Genomic DNA, 21,035 nt, shown 5'->3' with positions numbered 1-21,035 from the left:
TCTCTTGCTGTTTTCATATGTAAACAAATGTGTATTTTTAATCTTATATATATTTTTGACACATGCTTCTTAACAACACTTCATTAAGCACACCATACAAAACCATCCATGCTCAATACAAATGCTGGTTTACCTTTCTAATGACATAATGCCAAATGCTAACTGACAATCTCCATAGAGAAGTATTCATTTGAAGTTTGTAGTATTTTGTCATAGTACATTTGTAGTTTGCAATAATGTTAGAATACTTTTTAATCCCTTTGGCATTCCCTCAGGGAAATTGTCAGGTCATTATTGTTAATATTTGGTGACCCTTGAGCTCCTCAAGACGGATTGTGGCAACTCAGTGTGATATTCTCTTCCACTGACATTTGACAATGTTAGTAAACAAGATTGTCCACTAGGTGTCAGTGTTATAAAATAAATGTCGCGTCAGCCAGTCAAGCCTGCCCCTTTTAAAGAGCGTCATTGCTCGATTAACAGTACAAGGAACATTGTTCGGGGTTTGGACGGGTAGCTCTTGGTACCAGCGTGTTTTATTTGTTTAATATCACCGGATAAGAAGAGAATCTGAAATATTCAATGATCATATTTTGATGTTTTACGCAAGAGAAGACAAAGGAAGAAGACATCAAGATGTCCTGGACGCGCCCTCTGCTTTTTACTCTCCTGCTTTGTTCCGGAGACCTGATTGCTGCACAGCTGAAATATTCCATTCCAGAAGAGGTCAAAGTGGGATCTGTTGTCGGGAATGTTGCAAAGGATTTGGGCCTCGACGTCAGCTCTTTAACGAGCAGAAGGTTCCGCATTGTGTCCGGCGCACAGGACGCCCTGTTTGAGGTAAACCCGAACAATGGGCTTCTGTTTGTGCACGAACACATCGACCGCGAGCGGCTGTGTGACAGGAACCCCGTCTGCGTCGTGGATGTTAAAATTGTCGTGGAGAGCCCACTGGAGATCCACTATGTCAGTGTGGAGGTGACTGACGCTAACGACCATGCGCCGAGCTTCACCGAGAAAGGAAAGATAATAGAAATAGCAGAAAGTACGTTATCTGGGGCAAGGTTTCAGTTGCCAGGCGCAAGGGATCCAGATATTGGAATGAATTCAATCCAGCGTTACAAATTAAGTCCGAATGAACATTTTCAACTTGAAATTCGGGATAGAGATGATGATAAAATTCCATTTTTAGTGTTGCAAAGGCAGTTAGACAGAGAACAGAAAATAAATCACAGCTTGGTTTTATCTGCTATTGATGGAGGGACGCCTTCAAAATCAGCAAACATAAATGTGACTATTCGTGTTCTCGATATTAATGATAATAGACCTATTTTCTCCAAGGAAGGATATTCTGTTGTATTGCAAGAAAACTCAGCAGTCGGCACCACCGTAATTAAAGTCCAAGCTACCGACCTGGATGAAGGCGCTAACGGAGAAGTGGAGTATGAATTTGGAGGGGACATGAATCCAGAAGTGACTCGTCTTTTTAATCTGGACAAAAAACTTGGAGAAATTCAAGTCAAAGGACAAATTGACTTTGAGACATCTGATGTTTTCAAGTTGGACGTGCAGGCCTCCGACAAAGGTCAGCCTCCCATGACGACCGACTGCAGAGTCATCATCAAGATTCAGGATGTCAATGACAATAAACCGGAGATTGAAGTGACGTCCATCACCAGCACCGTCCCGGAAGATGCCAAACATGGGACTGTGATTGCTCTCATTAGCATCACCGATCTGGACTCCGGTCCTAACGGTAAAGTCATCTGCAGCATTGCAGATAATGTACCGTTTGAATTAAAACCATCCTTTAAGGAAAATATGTACTCATTAGTGACTAAAGACGAATTAGACAGAGAAAAAATATCCGGTTATGATATTTCAATAACGGCTACTGACTGTGGTGAGCCTCCTCTTTCTGCAGTCAAAACGGTTAGCATCCAAGTTAAAGATGTGAATGATAATATCCCAGAATTTTCACACAACCCTTTAGAGTTATACTTGATGGAGAACAATGAAGCTGGTGCATCCGTGTTTTCTGTGAAAGCCTTTGATAAAGACTTAGACAACAATGCTGCTGTGTCTTATCATATAGTCCGACAGGGGGGTCACACTGACATAACGTCGTTCCTCAACGTGAATTCAGAAACCGGACAAATATCAGCGCTAAAAAGTTTTGACTTTGAAACGCTAAAAAGCTTCCAGTTCCAAGTGGTGGCCACAGACGCCGGAAGTCCTCCACTGAGCACCAACGTAACAGTGAAGGTGTTCATACTGGATCAGAACGACAACGCTCCGGTCATCCTGTATCCAGTCAGCTCCAACGGTTCCTCGGAAGGCGTGGAGGAGATTCCCCGCAATATGAAAGCAGGAGACTTGGTGACTAAAGTCCGAGCCTATGACGCTGATATCGGATATAACGGCTGGTTACTGTTTTCACTGCAGCAAGTCACTGACCACAGTGTCTTTACTTTGGACCGCTATACGGGCCAGATCAGAACACTTCGCTCATTGACAGAGACAGACGAGGCTGAGCATCAACTGCTCATACTGGTCAAAGACAATGGCAACGTTTCACTCTCAGCAACAGCTACTGTGACTGTCAAACTTGTGGAGCCCAAAGAGGCTTTTGCAGCTTCTGATGTCAAACGTGCAGCAGCAAAAGTGGACAAGGAGGAGGACGACAATGTGACTTTTTATCTCATCATCACTTTGGGCTCGGTCTCCCTCCTTTTTGTCATCAGCATCATCGTGCTGATCGCCATGCAGTGCTCCAAATCCACAGAGTACACTTCCAAATATCTCCAAGACACTAATTATGATGGGACACTGTGTCACAGCATCCAGTACAGATCAGGAGACAAACGCTACATGTTGGTTGGACCCAGAATGAGTATCGGTTCTACTGTGGTCCCGGGCAGCCACGCCAACACTCTGGTGCTCCCTGACAGGAGACTCGCTTCTTCTGGGGAGGTAAGACTGATATTATTTTGCTGTCGTGTTTGCTCACAACATAATTGCTGTTCACCTGGCGACCTCATCCTGTTATAGATTCATGAGTTACTTACTTTGGTGAGAACATCAGCAATAGTGGCTGCAGGTTGTGTCAACTGTTTGTACTATGAATTTGAATAAGATATTGTCTTTGGGTTACGGTTTGTGTGGATCATCTTTATGAAGAAAACTAGTTCAATGAGTTCTAAGGGCCAACCTATTGCTCTCTGACAGGAGACTTGCCTCTTCTACATTTTTGTTGTTGTCGTTTTTAACCTCGTATATATATATAGATCAGTGTGTGTGTTTGGTGGAATGGAATCTACATTCCATGTTGTGAGATACTCATCACTCTTTCTTCTTCCATCTGGATACCAAATACTGTAGTTGTAAGAATTCAGTAGTCGTTCAGCAAGTCCAACTAAGTAAAAAGTTATTAAGAGTTATTTAAAGCAGATTTCTTACTTCATACATGTCATTGATTTGGTTCTTTACTGGCTCCAAACTTGCAGGGAATTGTCGCCCACAATATTCATAAATATGCTCGCCAATCATACAAAGAATACGTGCATAAGTTACTGTATGTTGATGTTTTTAATACAATGAACTCAGCACAGTATATATTGTATTAAACACAAAATGATGCAATTTTCAGTGAAAAACCGGCATCAGTCGGTTGCAGAAGAGGTCAGATCTTCACTTCATGCCGAAGACATTCAATAGCTTAGAGTGGATTGGCTGAGACGGTCACAGAAGTCATGAGTGGTTTCTCGGCTGTTGGTACTTTTGAGTAGCTTTCTACATCATGGCGACGCATAGTTTGGAAGTAAGGAATGTAGTATTGTGTGCATCACATTTGAGGTTTAATGATGCTGATTTTTTAGGCTGGAATGTAGTAAATTAACTTTTTTTTTTAAACCAGCAAATGTATGAATTTTATGTTTTAAATCAGTGGTGCTTCAACACTAAATTGCTGCAATTTGATGAGTTCAAGTGCAAACTGAGTCTCTGTTGATATTATTTTAATGAATACACGTATTTTAACAGTTTGCACATAAAATAAAATGGATGATAATTTTACTTTTGAAAAAGTGCTGATTTTTAAGGTCCATTCTATTCAAATTAGGAGTTTTCTTAGGTATGTTTGTCCATCTCTAATAAAGATGCAGTAAAACATGTTCTTCTGATCTACCTCTTGGTGTCACTATGACATCATAAGACCATAAATAGCTTCGACCCTCCCCTCGCTTGTCTTTTGTCTGAATGAGGCAACGAAAGCACACCAGCAGTTCGAATCCTGCCGTGCGCTCTGCTAAAACGGCATTTTAGACGTCTGTGGAAGGAGGCTCCGTACGGGTTCTGATTGGTGCTGGACTACGATGGGGATCTTTACTAACACTCGGACAAAAGAGAACTGTTTCTGTTTGGTTCTCCTCGTTTTATTTGGAGAGCAGGCTTGGGCTCAGATCCGGTATTCTGTCCCGGAGGAGGTCCAAGAAGGAACTGTGGTGGGAAACGTCGCCAAGGATCTCGGACTTGACGTCAGCAGCTTGGTAGATCGACGTTTTCGCGTCGTGTCCGGTTCCGAGGAGGCTATTTTTGAGGTAAACCAGAACAATGGGGCCCTGTACGTGCGCCATCACATCGACAGAGAGCAGCTGTGCCAAGGCGGCGCTGCGTGTCTCATGGAGCTCAAAATCCTCGTGGAAAACCCGCTAGAAATCCACTACGTCCTGGTAGAAATCGCGGACGTGAACGACCACTCTCCGAGCTTCCCCGAACCGGAGCAGACGTTCGAAATCGCGGAGCACACGTTGCCGGGGAGGAGATTTCAGTTGCACACGGCGCGGGATCCTGACGCGGGTTCGAATTCCATTCGCACGTACACGCTGACGCAAAACGATCATTTTGAAATCAATATCCGCCAAAGCGACGCGGGGAAGGTTCCGTTTCTGGTGCTGAAGAAACATCTGGACCGGGAACAGAAGGACTCACACTGGCTGCTCGTCACAGCAGCTGATGGGGGTAAACCTCCACGGTCAGGCACTCTAAATGTGTCCATTATTGTCCTTGACAGCAATGATAATAGACCAATATTTAGTCAGGATAATTATCAAATTACAATAAATGAAAATATTCAAATTGGCACCTCAATATTTAAAATGAACGCCAGTGATCCAGATGATGGCATAAACGGGGAGCTAGAATATAAATTTGGAAAAACATTAAGTCGAGAAGTGTATGCCAATTTTGAGTTAGACCAATTAACTGGAGAAATCAGAGTCAAAGGAATAATAGACTACGAAGAAAGAGATGCATATGAGCTCGATGTTGAGGCGTCAGATCGAGGAATACCCCCCCTGACAGGCGAGTGTCGAGTCATAATCCAAATAAAAGATGTCAACGATAACACGCCTAAGATAGAAGTGACATCGCTGTCGAATAAAGTGTCCGAAGACTCAAAACCTGGTACTGTTATTTCCCTCATTAGTGTGACTGATAAAGACTCTGGTGTGAATGGGAAAATTATTTCACAAATAATCAATAATGTACCTTTTGAATTAAAGCCTTCCTACAAGGAGAACACTTATTCAGTTGTTACTAAAACATTTTTGGATAGAGAGGACGTGTCACAATATGAATTAATAATTAAAGCCAATGATTGCGGCGAGCCTTCGTTATCTACTTTTAAAACTATAAATGTTCTGGTCTCGGATGTCAATGACAACGGTCCACATTTTCAGCAAAGTCCGTTAGAGTTTTATATTTTAGAAAACAACATTGCAGGCAAGTCGGTGTTTGCAGTGAGCGCAACTGACAACGACATCGATGACAATGCGGTTATTTCATATCAAATATTTAGAGGGGAAAGTGCAGGTGATATAGCGTCTTTTCTAAATATTAATTCAGAAACCGGACAAATATCAGCACTAAAAAGTTTTGACTTTGAGACGCTAAAAAGCTTCCAGTTCCAAGTGGTGGCCACAGACGCTGGAAGTCCTCCACTGAGCAGCAACGTAACAGTGAAGGTGTTCATACTGGATCAGAACGACAACGCTCCGGTCATCCTGTATCCAGTCAGCTCCAACGGTTCCTCGGAAGGCATGGAGGAGATTCCCCGCAATATGAAAGCAGGAGACTTGGTGACTAAAGTCCGAGCCTATGACGCTGATATCGGATATAACGGCTGGTTACTGTTTTCACTGCAGCAAGTCACTGACCACAGTGTCTTTACTTTGGACCGCTATACGGGCCAGATCAGAACACTTCGCTCATTGACAGAGACAGACGAGGCTGAGCATCAACTGCTCATACTGGTCAAAGACAATGGCAACGTTTCACTCTCAGCAACAGCTACTGTGACTGTCAAACTTGTGGAGCCCAAAGAGGCTTTTGCAGCTTCTGATGTCAAACGTGCAGCAGCAAAAGTGGACAAGGAGGAGGACGACAATGTGACTTTTTATCTCATCATCACTTTGGGCTCGGTCTCCCTCCTTTTTGTCATCAGCATCATCGTGCTGATCGCCATGCAGTGCTCCAAATCCACAGAGTACACTTCCAAATATCTCCAAGACACTAATTATGATGGGACACTGTGTCACAGCATCCAGTACAGATCAGGAGACAAACGCTACATGTTGGTTGGACCCAGAATGAGTATCGGTTCTACTGTGGTCCCGGGCAGCCACGCCAACACTCTGGTTCTCCCTGACAGGAGACTCGCTTCTTCTGGGGAGGTAAGACATAAAATCATTAAGTTTCCATATTTTTCTTGGAAATACTTGCACATGTTGTTCTGGCTTTGCACGAATAATGTTTTTTGTGTTACCCTACCTTTTTACCTGCATATGCTGGGATAGGCTCCAGCATACCAGCAACTTGAGTGGCGACAAGCAGTATAGAAAATGGAAGTATGGATCGGGGCTTGTGTTTGGCTTTGCTGATTCTACTGGAATATTTTAGTGAGGAAATTTCACGACTGGATTTGTTGCACAGGTGGCATCTGATGACGGTTCCACGCTGGAATTGGCTGAGCTCCTGAGAGCGACCCCTTCTCTCAAAAATGTTTGGTTTTATACACTTATGGCCAGACCAGGTCTTTAGGATACCTGATTCTGATCATTCGGATGGGGGAGCAAATACTTTAGGTAGTATAATGTATATCAGATCTGTGGTATATTTATAATAACATGTTTGTATAATTCTGTACACCAAAAAAACAAATAAAAACAGTAGATATTAACAATTTAAAGACTTTAATGATAGTATATTAGACTATTCATAGAATTTCAATATTTACAATTATTTTTCAGGGAGTCACGCATGTTCTTAATTATTAAAGTATTTTTTTATGCTGATAAAATATGCTAGAAATAATCTGGATTAATTAGCAAATCATATTTAAAGTCACAAAAGACTGTTCCAAGGCATAAAGGCAGAATACTTAATGGTATTTAATTTTTATTACAGTGTTCATTGTGTGATTAAATAGACCCCCTGCTTGTATTTATTAATTATTGAGTTTTTGATTGTAAATTATGAAATTCATAATAAAGGGCTGTGATGAGGAAAGGTTTTACTATTTCTACCCTCATGGTGTCACCATAATATCAGCCAGGACTGAAGGGATCTTGTTCCTCCCCTAAAACCTCCTTTGTTTGGTACATCTCATCATTCGTAGTGGGCATGTGAAACAGGGGGGGGGCTGCGTGTGTTTTCCACAGACAAACAGTTGACTGCTTGGAAAGAGAATAGATATAATTCACAGCAAAAGAAGATATCTGTGTTTAATTTTTTTAAAACGATGGAGAGTGGAAGATGCTGCAGTATTTTGTTTTTTGTTTTGTGTCTGCTTTTGCATTTGGGAGGACGAGCTTCCGCTGAATTACGCTACTCGATTCCAGAGGAGGTGAAAGAGGGAACTGTGGTGGGAAATGTCGCCAAAGATCTTGGTTTGGATAAATCCTCTCTAGTGGATCGGCAGTTTCGTGTGGTGTCCGGATCGAAGGAGGCGTTCTTTGAGGTCAGGCCGCAAAGTGGTGCATTAGAGGTCCGTAGGAAAATCGACAGAGAGGCGCTTTGTGAGGGCAACGGGGCCTGCGTCATGGAGCTGAAGATTCTTGTTGAAAACCCGCTAGAGATGCACCACGTCGTTGTGGAAATTACTGACGTGAATGACCACTCTCCGAGATTTCCCGAGAAAGAGCAGGTATTTGAAATAGCTGAACAATACTCTCCTGGACGACGATTCCAGCTCCACGCAGCCTCTGATCCGGATGCTGGAATTAATTCTGTACGCACGTATACATTAACTTCTAATGAATATTTTGAATTAGATATAAGTCCAAATGACGATGAGAAATTACCCTTTTTAGTGCTGAAAAAGTCCCTAGATAGAGAACAAAATAAAAATCACATTTTAATTCTTACTGCAGTCGATGGGGGGAAACCACAAAAATCAGGGACACTAAATGTTACAATTATTGTTCTTGACAGTAATGATAACCTTCCAGCTTTTACTCAAGGTACTTATACTGTTGAAATAAATGAAAATACTCCTTTTGGAACAAGTATTATACGAGTGACAGCATCAGATCCAGATGAAGGGACTAATGGAGAAATAGAATATAGCCTTGGAAAAACTGTCAATAAAGCTTATGACATATTTGAACTAGACAAGTTCAGTGGACTCATTAAGCTGAAAGGACCTGTAGATTTTGAAGAATCTGACATTTATAAACTTGAGATTCAGGCATCTGATAAAGGACAACCTCCTCTAACAGGCAGATGTAGAGTCATCATAAAGATAAAAGATATCAATGATAATCCTCCAGAAATAGAAGTCACATCATTATCAAGTAAAGTGTCCGAGGACTCCAAACCTGGTACAGTTATTTCCCTAATTAGTGTTATGGATAAGGACTCTGGAATAAATGGCAGAATAATTTCACACATCACTAACGATGTCCCGTTTGAATTAAAACCTTCATACAAGGAGAACATTTACTCGGTTGTTACGAAGGATTATTTAGATAGAGAGCAGGTGGCAGATTATAAAATAACAATAACATCTACAGACTGTGGCGAGCCTCCATTGTCTACGTCTAAAACGTTAGATATTCAGGTATCGGATGTGAATGACAACAGACCACATTTCCACCAGTACCCGCTCTACTTCTACTTAGCAGAAAATAATCTTGCTGGGCAGTCAGTATTCTCGGTCACTGCCACTGACAACGATGTGAATGAAAATGCGGCTATTTCTTACAATATTATCAGAGCAGGGAATGAAAATGATGTAACCAGTTTTTTAAATATTAATTCAGAAACCGGACAAATTTCAGCACTAAAGAGTTTTGACTTTGAGACGCTAAAAAGCTTCCAGTTCCAAGTGGTGGCCACAGACGCTGGAAGTCCTCCACTGAGCAGCAACGTAACAGTGAAGGTGTTCATACTGGATCAGAACGACAACGCTCCGGTCATCCTGTATCCAGTCAGCTCCAACGGTTCCTCGGAAGGCGTGGAGGAGATTCCCCGCAATATGAAAGCAGGAGACTTGGTGACTAAAGTCCGAGCCTATGACGCTGATATCGGATATAACGGCTGGTTACTGTTTTCACTGCAGCAAGTCACTGACCACAGTGTCTTTACTTTGGACCGCTATACGGGCCAGATCAGAACACTTCGCTCATTGACAGAGACAGACGAGGCTGAGCATCAACTGCTCATACTGGTCAAAGACAATGGCAACGTTTCACTCTCAGCAACAGCTACTGTGACTGTCAAACTTGTGGAGCCCAAAGAGGCTTTTGCAGCTTCTGATGTCAAACGTGCAGCAGCAAAAGTGGACAAGGAGGAGGACGACAATGTGACTTTTTATCTCATCATCACTTTGGGCTCGGTCTCCCTCCTTTTTGTCATCAGCATCATCGTGCTGATCGCCATGCAGTGCTCCAAATCCACAGAGTACACTTCCAAATATCTCCAAGACACTAATTATGATGGGACACTGTGTCACAGCATCCAGTACAGATCAGGAGACAAACGCTACATGTTAGTTGGACCCAGAATGAGTATCGGTTCTACTGTGGTCCCGGGAAGCCACGCCAACACTCTGGTGCTCCCTGACAGGAGACTCGCCTCTTCTGGGGAGGTAAGACCTTCACAAGCAGTATTGTGTCCTGGTTTTGATGTATTGTTTCGGTAATTTGATCAGAGTATTCATTCATTCATTCATTCATTTTCTACCGCTTTTTCCTCACGAGGGTCGCGGGGGTGCTGGAGCCTATCCCAGCTGTTTTTTGGGCGAAATCAATCAGCTTACAATGGTGTTCATTTCCTAATTATGTGGTATCTTCTTTATTTCATTATCTGCTTAGAGAACAAATTATCTAACTATATTAATTGTTTGTTGGATTGAATGATAAAATGCTTCCTGTTGTTGATGAATGGAATTTATTATGAGTATGATGCTGAAATGTAAAGTCACTCTGTAGCTAAAAGACAACTCAGTGGTTTTATCTTCAGCTGTGTTATTCTTGGGCTTTACGGATGATAACATGTAGTTGCAATCCTTAAAATGTCCCCTTGGTGTCGCTGTCACACCAGTAAGGCCATCCACACTCGGCTTTTGTTTGCAGTCTTCCAACTGAGCATTCATTTGTATCTGGCGTTCGAACCTTTGTGGTGTGATATCTTAGCAGACTCCATACGACGGTGCTGAGAAGCGTATTTTTATTCTAATTTGACGTTTCTAATTGAGAATGAAAGATAAACGAGGATACCAGATGAGGAGCCTTTTGTGCTTTCTTCTCCATTCGTCCTTGCTGTTATTTTTCGGGGAGAAGACCTCGGCTGAACTGCGCTACTCAATTCCAGAGGAAGTGTCGGCTGGAACTGTTGTGGGCAATGTTGCAAAAGATCTAGGCCTGGATAGAAGCTCGTTGAGTGACAGGCGCTTCAGGGTGGTGTCTGGATCAGCCGACGCATATTTTGAGGTAAACGCAGACAATGGGGACTTGCAGGTCCTGCGGAAGATGGACCGAGAGGAGCTTTGTCAGGGGAACGGAGCATGCTTAATGGAGCTAAAGATCCTGGTGGAGAATCCACTCGAGGTGCATTATGTCGTGGTGGAAATCACTGATGTAAACGATCACAGTCCTGTTTTTTCTGAAAAGAAACAAATATTTGAAATAGCTGAACATTCTTCTCCTGGAACTAGATTCCAGCTCCATGCAGCCCGGGATCCAGATGCCGGGATTAATTCCGTGCACAAATACACCCTGACATCGAATGAACATTTTGAAATGGATATTGTTGAAAGTGATGATGATAAAATACCATTTTTGGTACTGAAACAGTCATTAGATAGGGAGCAGAAAAATAAGCACTCGCTTTTTGTTACTGCAATGGATGGAGGGAAACCTCAACGATCTGGCACACTTAACGTTTCCATTATTGTTCTAGATATTAATGATAACCGCCCCATGTTCGGTCGGGATACATACAACGCTGAAATATATGAAAACGTCCCAGTTGGTACAATTGTTACAAGTCTTACTGCAACCGATCCCGACGAAGGGAATAACGGTGAAATAGAGTATAGCCTCAGCAAAACTTTGGCACGGAAGATATATGACATTTTTGAAATCGATACTTTGAGTGGAAACATCAAGTTAAAAGGGCTTGTAAATTACGAGGACTCCGATATTTATAAGCTAGAAATTGAGGCGACTGATAAAGGAACACCTCCACTGACGAGCAGGTGTAGAGTAGTTGTAAAAATTAAAGACGTCAATGATAATACGCCAGAAATAGAAGTGACATCGCTGTCCAATAAAGTGTCTGAGGATTCCAAACCTGGTACAGTCATTTCTCTCATTAGTGTTACGGATAAAGACTCTGGAATTAATGGAAAAATTATCACACAGATCACTAATGACGTACCTTTTGAGCTGAAACCTTCCTATAAGGAGAACACATATTCAGTTGTTACTAAGAGCTTCTTGGATCGAGAGGAGGTGTCTCATTATGAAATAACAATAAAGGCCACAGACTGTGGGGAACCTCCTTTATCTAGTTTCAGGACATTTGATATCGAGGTATCGGATGTAAATGACAACAGTCCGCATTTTGAACAAAACCAGTTACATTTTTACTTGTTAGAAAACAACATTGCAGGCGCATCAGTGTTCTCTTTAAGGGCAACTGACAAAGACGCAAATGAAAATGCAGTTATTTCATACAAAATAGCTCATACCGAGAAGGACAGTGCTGGGACGTCTTTTATCAATATCAATTCTGAAACCGGAGATGTAATCTCGCTAAAAAGCTTCGACTTTGAGACGCTAAAAAGCTTCCAGTTCCAAGTGGTGGCCACAGACGCTGGAAGTCCTCCACTGAGCAGCAACGTGACAGTGAAGGTGTTCATCCTGGATCAGAACGACAACGCTCCGGTCATCCTGTATCCAGTCAGCTCCAACGGTTCCTCGGAAGGCGTGGAGGAGATTCCCCGCAATATGAAAGCAGGAGACTTGGTGACTAAAGTCCGAGCCTATGACGCTGATATCGGATATAACGGCTGGTTACTGTTTTCACTGCAGCAAGTCACTGACCACAGTGTCTTTACTTTGGACCGCTATACGGGCCAGATCAGAACACTTCGCTCATTGACAGAGACAGACGAGGCTGAGCATCAACTGCTCATACTGGTCAAAGACAATGGCAACGTTTCACTCTCAGCAACAGCTACTGTGACTGTCAAACTTGTGGAGCCCAAAGAGGCTTTTGCAGCTTCTGATGTCAAACGTGCAGCAGCAAAAGTGGACAAGGAGGAGGACGACAATGTGACTTTTTATCTCATCATCACTTTGGGCTCGGTCTCCCTCCTTTTTGTCATCAGCATCATCGTGCTGATCGCCATGCAGTGCTCCAAATCCACAGAGTACACTTCCAAATATCTCCAAGACACTAATTATGATGGGACACTGTGTCACAGCATCCAGTACAGATCAGGAGACAAACGCTACATGTTAGTTGGACCCAGAATGAGTATCGGTTCTACTGTGGTCCCGGGCAGCCACGCCAACACTCTGGTGCTCCCTGACAGGAGACTCGCTTCTTCTGGGGAGGTAAGACTGATATTATTTTGCTGTCGTGTTTGCTCACAACATAATTGATGTGCACCCTGGTGACCTCATCCTGTTATAGATTCACAAGTAGAGGTGAAGGAACTATGGAACTTACTTTGGTGAGAACATCAGCAATAGTGGCTGCAGGTTGTGTCAACTGTTTGTACTACGAATTTGAATAAGATATTGTCTTTGGGTTACGGTTTGTGTGGATCATCTTCATGGAGAAAACTAGTTCAATGAGTTCTCTGATCTACTTATTTTGCGACACTGATGTCCACACAAATATGTAATATCAGCTTATGTGCAACAGTTTCAATACATCAGCCTATATTGACTTTTTTTTTATTTGAATTATGATATTAACCTTTACAAGAAGTACACTAATTGTGTGTGTGTATGGATAATTCTCCAAAAAAGGGGTGCCATGCATGGTACCTTATTCTGGAGAAAGGTGGTGTTGCTTTGAGGGACAAAAGATGTAGACCACAGTAATTGGAATTTGTAACCATAAATAAGTATAACAAATTGACTAAACTGTGGCCCAATGTTAGCATTACCAAGTCAAGCTGTTATTATTTTAATATATAATATTGGTGAATTGATGCTGGACTATGAGTTGGTCTGTAAGAGCCATTTATTTCTGTCATATTTGGTCATATTTGTCCACTTTCTCGATAATTACAATGGAGTGATTGCATAATGGAGTATTTCATAATGCATTTAAGGGATTAATCTATGCATATAAGCATTTATTTAAATCACAGTAAAAAGTCATCAGTGCTGAACTGAATTTACTCTACTTCCTGGAGATGATCACTTGGTGTCAGTGTGTGAGCACAAATGTGTTCCGAAAGACCCTCTTTGTGAAAAATGATCCACCCCTTTTGGGGGCAGAGTCTTACACAATAGAGCCAAGCGCATCCAGAGCGAACAGACTGGCTTGTCTTTATGAGCGAAAATTATTGTTTTTAAATAATCTTGGATTTTTTAAGGTTGTATTTTTTTTAATCAAATCGGCTTCATCGTTGTTGGTGATGATGAAAGACACAGGACGGGGCTCATTTGGAGAACAATGGCGTCTGGTTGCTTTCTTTGTGGCGTTTATTTGGCTGTGGAGCAGCGTTGACGCACAGATCCGATATTCCATCGCTGAAGAAGTGAATGAAGGTACTGTTGTGGGGAACATAGCGAAAGATTTGGGGTTGGACAGAGCCACGCTGAAGGAGAGACGATACCGCATCGCGGAAGGCGGCTCGACAGAGGCGTTTTTTCGCGTAAACCACGATGACGGCCTTCTGTATGTTAACAAAGTCATCGACAGGGAGACTGTATGCGAACGCAGCAGCGTGTGTGTCATTCAACTCAAAACGCTGCTGGAAAACCCGCTAGAAATCCACTACGTGAGCGTGGAAGTGCTGGACGTGAACGACCACTCCCCCAGCTTCCCTATCAACACGTCGGGTCTGAATATTTCCGAGTCAGCGGTGCCGGGTTTGCGCCTTCAGCTGCAAGCTGCGCATGACGCAGACGTGGGCCCTTTCTCAGTCCAGGAGTATAAACTCAGTGCTAATGACCATTTTCGTTTGGAAGTCAAAGATAGAGGCAAGGATGGTAAAATTCCAATATTAGTCTTGTTGAAGTCACTAGACAGGGAAAGTAGGAGCCAACACAAGCTGCTCATTTCAGCCATTGATGGAGGGAAACCAAGTAGGTCTGGAACTGCTGAAATGTTGGTGCATGTTTTAGATGTTAATGATAATATGCCAGTTTTCAATGAAGATACATATTCTGTATTTCTGAATGAAAATGCTCCAATTGGAACAACAGTTATACAAGTGAACGCCACTGATTTAGATGAGGGCTCTAACGGTGAAATTATCTATGCATTAGGTAATGTAAACAGCAGAATACATTACTTATTTAATGTAGATCCACTTACAGGTGCAATTACTGTACAAGATAAGATAGATTTTGAATTGGAGGACAGCTATGAGATCGATATACAAGCATCCGATAAAGGAACTGCCCCTTTCAGAACAGATAAAAGCGTCTTAGTCAAAATAGTTGATTTGAACGACAACACTCCACATATAGAAGTGACTTCATATTCCAGAGCCGTAGCAGAGGATGCACGTGTGGGCACCACCGTAGCATTAATCAGTGTTGCCGATAAAGACTCTGGTCTGAATGGGAAGGTTATTTGTTCACTCGGTGAACACGTCCCCTTCACGTTATCACCTTCGACGCAGGATAACATGTACTCAATCGTGACAAAATCACTCCTGGATAGAGAAAAGCAATCCGCATATGAGGTAACTGTTGTTGCAAAAGATGCCGGTGTTCCATCTCTGTCATCTGAAAAAAGTATATTTATTATTGTATCGGATGTAAATGACAACAGTCCGGAGTTTTCATGTAGCCCTTACACGTTTTATGTTACTGAGAATAATCCTCCTGGCCAGTCTGTGTTTTCTGTGAGAGCATTCGACCACGATGAAGGTGATAACGCTCATATTTCATATCATATTTTAAGAGATGGACGAGAAAAGGAGCAAGTTTATTTACACAGTTTGAATATAAATTCAGAGAATGGTCATATTTCAGCGCTAAAGAGTTTTGACTTTGAGACGCTAAAAAGCTTCCAGTTCCAAGTGGTGGCCACAGACGCTGGAAGTCCTCCACTGAGCAGCAACGTTACAGTGAAGGTGTTCATCCTGGATCAGAACGACAACGCTCCGGTCATCCTGTATCCAGTCAGCTCCAACGGTTCCTCGGAAGGCGTGGAGGAGATTCCCCGCAATATGAAAGCAGGAGACTTGGTGACTAAAGTCCGAGCCTATGACGCTGATATCGGATATAACGGCTGGTTACTGTTTTCACTGCAGCAAGTCACTGACCACAGTGTCTTTACTTTGGACCGCTATACGGGCCAGATCAGAACACTTCGCTCATTGACAGAGACAGACGAGGCTGAGCATCAACTGCTCATACTGGTCAAAGACAATGGCAACGTTTCACTCTCAGCAACAGCTACTGTGACTGTCAAACTTGTGGAGCCCAAAGAGGCTTTTGCAGCTTCTGATGTCAAACGTGCAGCAGCAAAAGTGGACAAGGAGGAGGACGACAATGTGACTTTTTATCTCATCATCACTTTGGGCTCGGTCTCCCTCCTTTTTGTCATCAGCATCATCGTGCTGATCGCCATGCAGTGCTCCAAATCCACAGAGTACACTTCCAAATATCTCCAAGACACTAATTATGATGGGACACTGTGTCACAGCATCCAGTACAGATCAGGAGACAAACGCTACATGTTAGTTGGACCCAGAATGAGTATCGGTTCTACTGTGGTCCCGGGCAGCCACGCCAACACTCTGGTGCTCCCTGACAGGAGACTCGCTTCTTCTGGGGAGGTAAGACCTTTTTGCCTGTCTGCGCTTGCAGTATAATTCATATTTTGTTGTTGAATTGATTAATTTCTGGTTCTTTAGACACAGCAATATGGTGTAGAATTTGGTGAGCTTTGTACTGTGGTGTTTTTCTGTGAGTTGGAATTCATGTTCTTTGGGTTTGTTGTTTCTTTTGTTGCACATTTGGTCTTCTTGGCCCTTGTTAATAATGCCCTGCAATTGGCTGGTAACCATTCCACAGTAGAGCAGCCCACCTTTCACGCTAAGTCTGCTGGGAATTGCAACTGGAATAGAAAATGGATGGATGGATTATGGGGCGGAATGACATCACCTGCCAGGAAGGTTTAGAACCACCACTCTTACCAAAGTCAATATTATAACTGCCTTCTTCCTTTGGGGTCGTGAAAGGATGAGAGAAGAAGTTCTTCCTGCAGGTTGAGCCTATACTTGTACATACATATTGCTGTCCTTGGTGCTGAAAATGTCTGCTCATGTGTATAAACACCAAGTGCCATTTTAGACTTGCATTTGCTTCACTTTATTTGCATGAATACTACATCCGGCTGGTATTGTAGTAGTTTCATTTCAAATATTGGTATTTTATGATGCCGTATTTGTGTTTGTTTCTTAAAATACTGACGAGGGACACGTCTAATTGCGTATGCATCAGAATAGTTTGACTAATTTAATGAATTCCCTGATGTTGCTGTAATGGGTATGAGTGCAATAGTCGTGTTAACTGTTTCTTCACAACTTGTATAATATGTTGTGTACTAGATTATTTGCTGTGGGTCACTCTGTAATAATGTTCATCTGAATTTTAGCGAGAAATACACGACTCAGTGTTGAAGCGTTTTTGGGCAAAGTATCTATCTAATATGAATTAGTTCTGATTATTATTTAAAGAAAAATACACTACATAGCTGTCTTGTTTGGTATTTAACAACATTTGATTTACTGCAAACCAGTACAACATTTGAAGTGGTGGAGGTTTTGGAGGCATACCATCTAAGCAGGAGTTTTGGTACGATTTGGGGGGCTAAATAAGCATCTGTGGGGGTGATATTGTTGCCAGGTGAATTAAATGTCTTCTCTAAAGCATGCATGGGGTGGCAGTATGGTACCAGTATAAAATAACTAGATTGTCTCGGCAGAGGAGGAGTCCTCTTGTTCGCCATCCAGTCTGGCTAGACCGCATTCAGCTGCTCGGATCGGACACAGAAATCATTCCTTGTTCTTTTGTGGAGGGAACAAAAACGCTTTCAATACTTTTTAGCAGGACGTCGTATTTCAGTCTGAAATGGAGGAAATAATCTAAGCAAAAGGGGAATTTATTGACATGTTTGGATTTGCTTTTCTGCCACGAAGCATGGAACAAAGAGGACGGGATGTGATGCAACACCGACCGGGTTTGCTCTGCGTTTTGGCTTTGTTTTTATTCCTCAGCTCCACTGACGCACAGCTGAGATATTCCATCTCCGAGGAGCTTAAAGAGGGCACTTTTGTTGCGGATGTTGCAAAGGATTTAGGAGTAGATGTGGCTTCGATAAAGCAGAGGGGATTCCGCATTATGTCCGGCTCGAATGAGCACCTTTTTAAGGTAAACGAAAACGACGGAAGTCTTTATGCCAGCCGTCAAATTGACCGCGAAGAGGTATGTAAGGAGAGTAACGTTTGCTTGATTAATCTTAAAACAGTACTAGACAACCCGCTGGAGGTGCATTATATCACGGTGGAGATATTAGACTTAAACGACCACTCCCCTGCGTTTCCGGAGAAGATAAAACGACTAGAAATAAGCGAGTCTTCTTTGCCGGGGACAAAATTTCAATTGCAAAATGCCTACGATCCGGATAGTGGATCAAACTCTGTGCAGCAGTATAAAATCAGCCTTAATGACCACTTCCGGCTTGAAGTGAAAGACCGTGGTCGAGATGGAAAAACGCCAATTTTGCAGCTCCAGAAGCAGCTGAACAGAGAGAGTAAAAATAACCACAAACTGGTGTTGACAGCCATTGATGGAGGCAACCCGCCTAAAACCGGTTCTGTTGAAATCCACATCAAGGTTTTGGACGTGAATGACAACACGCCAGTGTTCACTAAGGAAACGTATTCTGTAACGCTGCAAGAGAACGCCCCGGGGGGGACGACTGTCATTCAGGTGAACGCAACAGACTCTGACGAAGGCTCCAATGGGGAGGTGTTCTATTCATTCGGAAGTGACGTCAAAGATAAAATCAGGCAATTATTCAACATTGATTCTGTCACTGGAGAGATTATTGTAAAAGGCAATGTTGACTTTGAGGAACAGGACATTTATGATATTGACATCCAGGCATCAGACAAAGGAATTATTCCATTCAAAACAGATAAAAGCGTCATTATTAAAATTATAGACATGAATGATAATTATCCGGAGATAGAAGTGACATCCTTGTCAAACGCTATTCCCGAAGATTCCCGACCTGGAACTACAGTAGCTCTCATCAGTGTTACAGATTTAGACTCTGGCATAAATGGCAAAATAAAGTGTCATGTTTCCGAGGAATCTGCTTTTACGTTGACCGCGTCCATGCAGGATAACATGTTTGCTGTTGTCACGAAATCACAGCTTGATAGGGAACAGAAATCTGTATATGACATAACAATTATTGCGCAAGACTCAGGTGAGCCTGCCCTCACATCACAAAAAACCATTAGTGTTTTTGTATCTGATAAAAATGATAACAAACCAGAGTTTTTATTGAGTCCTTATACTTTCTATATTAGTGAGAATAATCAGCCAGGGGCTTCGGTTTTTTCTGTAAAGGCATCCGATCGAGATGAAGCCGACAACGCAGTTATTTCTTATCATATTTTTAGGAATGCTGCTCATGAAAACAAAGACACTTCATTTCTTAATATTAATTCAGAAACTGGTGAAATTATCGCACTAAAAAGTTTTGACTTTGAGACGCTAAAAAGCTTCCAGTTCCAAGTGGTGGCCACAGATGCTGGAAGTCCTCCACTGAGCAGCAACGTAACAGTGAAGGTGTTCATACTGGATCAGAACGACAACGCTCCGGTCATCCTGTATCCAGTCAGCTCCAACGGTTCCTCGGAAGGCGTGGAGGAGATTCCCCGCAATATGAAAGCAGGAGACTTGGTGACTAAAGTCCGAGCCTATGACGCTGATATCGGATATAACGGCTGGTTACTGTTTTCACTGCAGCAAGTCACTGACCACAGTGTCTTTACTTTGGACCGCTATACGGGCCAGATCAGAACACTTCGCTCATTGACAGAGACAGACGAGGCTGAGCATCAACTGCTCATACTGGTCAAAGACAATGGCAACGTTTCACTCTCAGCAACAGCTACTGTGACTGTCAAACTTGTGGAGCCCAAAGAGGCTTTTGCAGCTTCTGATGTCAAACGTGCAGCAGCAAAAGTGGACAAGGAGGAGGACGACAATGTGACTTTTTATCTCATCATCACTTTGGGCTCGGTCTCCCTCCTTTTTGTCATCAGCATCATCGTGCTGATCGCCATGCAGTGCTCCAAATCCACAGAGTACACTTCCAAATATCTCCAAGACACTAATTATGATGGGACACTGTGTCACAGCATCCAGTACAGATCAGGAGACAAACGCTACATGTTGGTTGGACCCAGAATGAGTATCGGTTCTACTGTGGTCCCGGGCAGCCACGCCAACACTCTGGTGCTCCCTGACAGGAGACTCGCCTCTTCCGGGGAGGTAAGACATCCATTTTGTGTATGCATAGATGCTCATCTTCAACTTGAATTTGATTGCGTGTTTTGTCACCTGAATATTTTAAGAATATCCACAACCAACATTTCCAACATTATATTAATTGCAAGGCTTTACAAAGGCCTACATGGATGTTGATATTGACTCGTTCAGTCTTGTCAATCAAGAACTTCATAGTTTTAGGTTGATCCTGTCAAACTTGGGGATGTTTCTTGACTGCATATATTGGGCGTGTCTTGTGAATAACCACATTTTTACAAAATATGATTTCCCTGCTGTCTGCTGGTATAGTATATATTTGTTGGATCACATAAACGTGGCTAACTGGTAATGTCTTACTGGTTTAAGGTGTTTTAATATATTGAAACATCCAATTGTGTTGGTCAAACTTCAAAGTGTTACTGGCCATAATTCATAAACTTTGCTCAGTGAGGATTCTTGTGATAACAATGACTCGTTTTTTAAAACATGGACTGAACGGTAGTGGATGATAATATTACTTGGTAGTTTTTCGATGGACCCTGCAGGTCATTTAAGGTAATGCACAGGAAGTGACATACTGCAATGTTTTCATAATAAATACAGGTTGATGGGATATGAATTTATGTTGTATCTGCTCTCATTATAAAGTAAATATGTGGCCATATGTTAGAGTAAACTACGGAACTGGTCTTTGCAGGAATGCAGTATAACTTGGAAACTTATTGTGTCTTTAAATGTCACTCGTGTCGTCAGTTCTGCAAT

The 21,035-nt window shown here is 42.4% G+C and overlaps 1 protein-coding gene and 5 pseudogenes across 1 annotated transcript; all 6 read left to right on the top strand.

Annotated features, from left to right (window-relative positions):
• The first annotated feature begins 500 nt into the window (after positions 1-500).
• On the top strand, positions 501-3,091 carry LOC144894654 (protocadherin alpha-8 pseudogene; annotated as a pseudogene).
• A 1,007-nt stretch (positions 3,092-4,098) lies between these two features.
• LOC131110218 (protocadherin alpha-3 pseudogene) lies at positions 4,099-6,996 on the top strand (annotated as a pseudogene).
• Positions 6,997-7,308: 312 nt separating this feature from the next.
• On the top strand, positions 7,309-10,201 carry LOC144894653 (protocadherin alpha-8 pseudogene; annotated as a pseudogene).
• Positions 10,202-10,469: 268 nt separating this feature from the next.
• On the top strand, positions 10,470-13,172 carry LOC144894422 (protocadherin alpha-3 pseudogene; annotated as a pseudogene).
• Positions 13,173-14,085: 913 nt separating this feature from the next.
• Positions 14,086-16,576, top strand: LOC144894652 (protocadherin alpha-3 pseudogene; annotated as a pseudogene).
• Positions 16,577-17,761: 1,185 nt separating this feature from the next.
• LOC144894618 (protocadherin alpha-3-like) lies at positions 17,762-20,760 on the top strand. The gene has a single exon (XM_078788183.1). The coding sequence runs from the start codon at positions 17,877-17,879 to the stop codon at positions 20,427-20,429; it is 2,553 nt and encodes an 850-aa protein (XP_078644309.1). The 5' UTR covers positions 17,762-17,876; the 3' UTR covers positions 20,430-20,760.
• The last annotated feature ends 275 nt before the right edge of the window (positions 20,761-21,035 follow it).

This window comes from Doryrhamphus excisus, linkage group LG22 (genome assembly GCF_037039965.1).
Source record: "Doryrhamphus excisus strain RoL-2023G ecotype Guam linkage group LG22, RoL_Dexc_Guam_v1.1, whole genome shotgun sequence".
NCBI lineage: Eukaryota > Metazoa > Chordata > Actinopteri > Syngnathiformes > Syngnathidae > Doryrhamphus > Doryrhamphus excisus.
This window is presented reverse-complemented; position numbering and strand designations above follow the sequence as displayed.

Bases quoted from the DNA above. Each gene is read 5' to 3' on its own strand.
- LOC144894618 (XM_078788183.1), top strand. From the start codon at position 17,877: ATGTTTGGATTTGCTTTTCTGCCACGAAGCATGGAACAAAGAGGACGG.